The sequence below is a fragment of the Elephantulus edwardii genome, unplaced genomic scaffold, assembly GCF_000299155.1.
Source record: "Elephantulus edwardii isolate Elephantulus edwardi_28Jun2011 unplaced genomic scaffold, EleEdw1.0 scaffold02597, whole genome shotgun sequence".
NCBI classification, from domain to species: domain Eukaryota; kingdom Metazoa; phylum Chordata; class Mammalia; order Macroscelidea; family Macroscelididae; genus Elephantulus; species Elephantulus edwardii.
In genome coordinates, this window is record NW_006402347.1 from 1 (window position 1) to 2,453 (window position 2,453).

At 36.2% G+C, this 2,453-nt stretch overlaps 1 protein-coding gene across 1 annotated transcript; it reads right to left on the reverse strand.

The window, feature by feature from the left end:
* Positions 1-1,247: 1,247 nt before the first annotated feature.
* LOC102843548 (olfactory receptor 6C1-like) lies at positions 1,248-2,186 on the reverse strand. Its single transcript, XM_006903497.1, has one exon. The coding sequence runs from the start codon at positions 2,184-2,186 to the stop codon at positions 1,248-1,250; it is 939 nt and encodes a 312-aa protein (XP_006903559.1).
* Between the last annotated feature and the right edge of the window lie 267 nt (positions 2,187-2,453).

Genomic DNA, 2,453 nt, shown 5'->3' on the forward strand with positions numbered 1-2,453 from the left:
GCCCAGAAGGTGGGCGCTGTTGCTGCTGCTACCTCTTAGACAAGGAAAAACGATTCAAAAGCCAAATAACTCCCTTCCGGATTTCAGCTCAGATGAAGACTTCCTCGCTTGTCCTATGGACCTCAACATCAAGAACTACAAATTGCAAGTTTAATAGGTCATTTTGTATCAAAAGGTCAATTATGAAACATCTAGAATTTTTCAATTATATAACTATTGTCTGGGTTCTGCTGTAGCCCAGGAAAATTTTTTTTCTATTGTGGGTTTTGGTTTTTCCACCCCCCAAAAAAAGTGATTTTATTTGATGTACCCAAATCTTAATAAAAAAGAAAAATCCATAAACTGAAAAAAAAAAAAACCAAAAAAACCCCAATCTTGCTGGTTGAGAGTAAAGAGGACTTGAAGTACTTGCTGTAGAAGATCAAGAAGTACAGCCTATGGATTGCCTCCCAATTTCAAGAAAAGGAAAATCTGGGGTTCTTTTTTGTTGCTGCCCTCTTCTCCCCCAAATAGGCAACATCATGATAGATGGAGAACAGATTGAAGTTAACAATAATTTTGTCTTGCTTGATCCATAATTAAAATCCTTGGTGTTAGTAGTAAATTAAAAAAAGGGGGCAGGAGAGAGAGAGAGACAGAGACAGAGACAGAGACAGAGACAGAGACAGAAACAGAAGGAGAGAGACTTATTGCATTGGGAAAATCAGTTGTTCAGGACCTCTCCAGAATAATAAAAACCACTGACATCAGTTTAAAGACTCAGGTATACCTGATTCAAGTCATGATCTTCTCAATTACTTATGATGTATTTCAAAGTTGAACAATGACTAAGGATGACAGAAGAATCGATGTCTTTGAGTTGTGGTATTGGAGAAGATGGCCAAAAACCAAACAAGTCTGTCTTGGAGAAAGTGAAAACAGAAATGAAGATGGTGAAGCTCCATTTCACATACTTTAGGTATGTTGTTAGAACGGGTCAGTTATTGGAGAATGACATCACATCATGTTTAGAAAGGTGGAGAGTAAATATAGAAAAGGATGATCTTCAATGAGATGGAATGACACGTAATTGTAGTGATAGACTGAGTGTGCATACACACACACACACACACACACACACACACGTTTTTTTCCAGCAAATTATAATACAGGAATAATAACTCTAGATGGAGGCATATGATTTTAAGATATTTTTGAGTTGTAATTTTTAATTTAATTGTTAACTTACAATAACACTTCTATTTTTTTCACTTGTTTGAAGAAAATAAAATCTTCCTTGTAACATCCATGAAGGCTAGCTTGACTTGTTGATTCCTTAGGCTGTAAATATAAGGATTCAGCATGGGGGCTACTGAGGTGTTTAACACAGCTACACCCTTGCTCAAAGACACCCTGTCTTTTGCTGATGGATTAATGTACATAAAAATGCAGCTGCCATAAGAAATGGATATGACAATCATGTGTGAAGAACAAGTGGAAAAGGCCTTTGTCCTTTGACTAGTAGAAGGAATTTTCAAAATTGTTCTGATGATGTATATGTACGACATAATTATTAATGCTAAAGTGAACATTAAAGTAAAAACAGCACAGGAAAATCCTGCTAACTCTAGGAACTTTGTGTCTGAGCAAGAAAGGTGTAATAATGGGAAGTAATCGCAGGTAAAGTGGTCAATAACATTAGACCTACAGTAGTCAAGCCGGATGAATAGCATGAGTGATGGGAATATGATTAAGAATGAAGCTAGCCAAGATAAAAAGACAAGCAGTATGCACACTCGATTATTCATGATGGTCATATAATGCAAGGGTTTGCAGATGGCCACATAGCGGTCATAGGACATGGCAGCCAGAAGGTAAAATTCAGTTACTCCCAGGAGAATGAAGAAAAATAACTGAGCCATGCAATCACTAAAGGAAATAGTTTTATCTCCTGTAATAATGGTGCTCAAGAACTTGGGTATACTGACAGTGGTGAATGAAACTTCTAATAAGGAGAAATTCCTTAGGAAGAAATACATGGGGGTCTGGAGGTGGGGATCCAACAGAGTCAAGGTGATAATGGTCAGGTTCCCAGTGATGCTGAGCACGTAGGTAATGAGCAGAAAAACAAAAATCACTACCTGAAACTTCGGATCATCTGACAATCCCAAGAGGATAAACTCTGTTACTTCTGTAGAGTTTTTCATTTTGTTATTTTTTATTCTTGTATGAAATCTGTAGAAGAAAATGCAAAGAATACAATATGTATAATATAAAAAATCAAATGTGGCAATGAGTGACTCTAAAATTTTAAAACTGCTGTGGAGTTAAATTTACACTGTAGCTCTCAATTATGTTTTTTAATCTTTTCTCCCCATCTGAAGCAGATCACTGTAGTTAATGTTCTATTATTAAAGATAAGAAAGGCATCTGAGTATAAGTACAGAACAGTTAAGATTTGTATGTGAAGGAAA

Coding starts and splice junctions, on each gene's coding strand:
- LOC102843548 (XM_006903497.1), bottom strand. CDS start 2,186: ATGAAAAACTCTACAGAAGTAACAGAGTTTATCCTCTTGGGATTGTCA.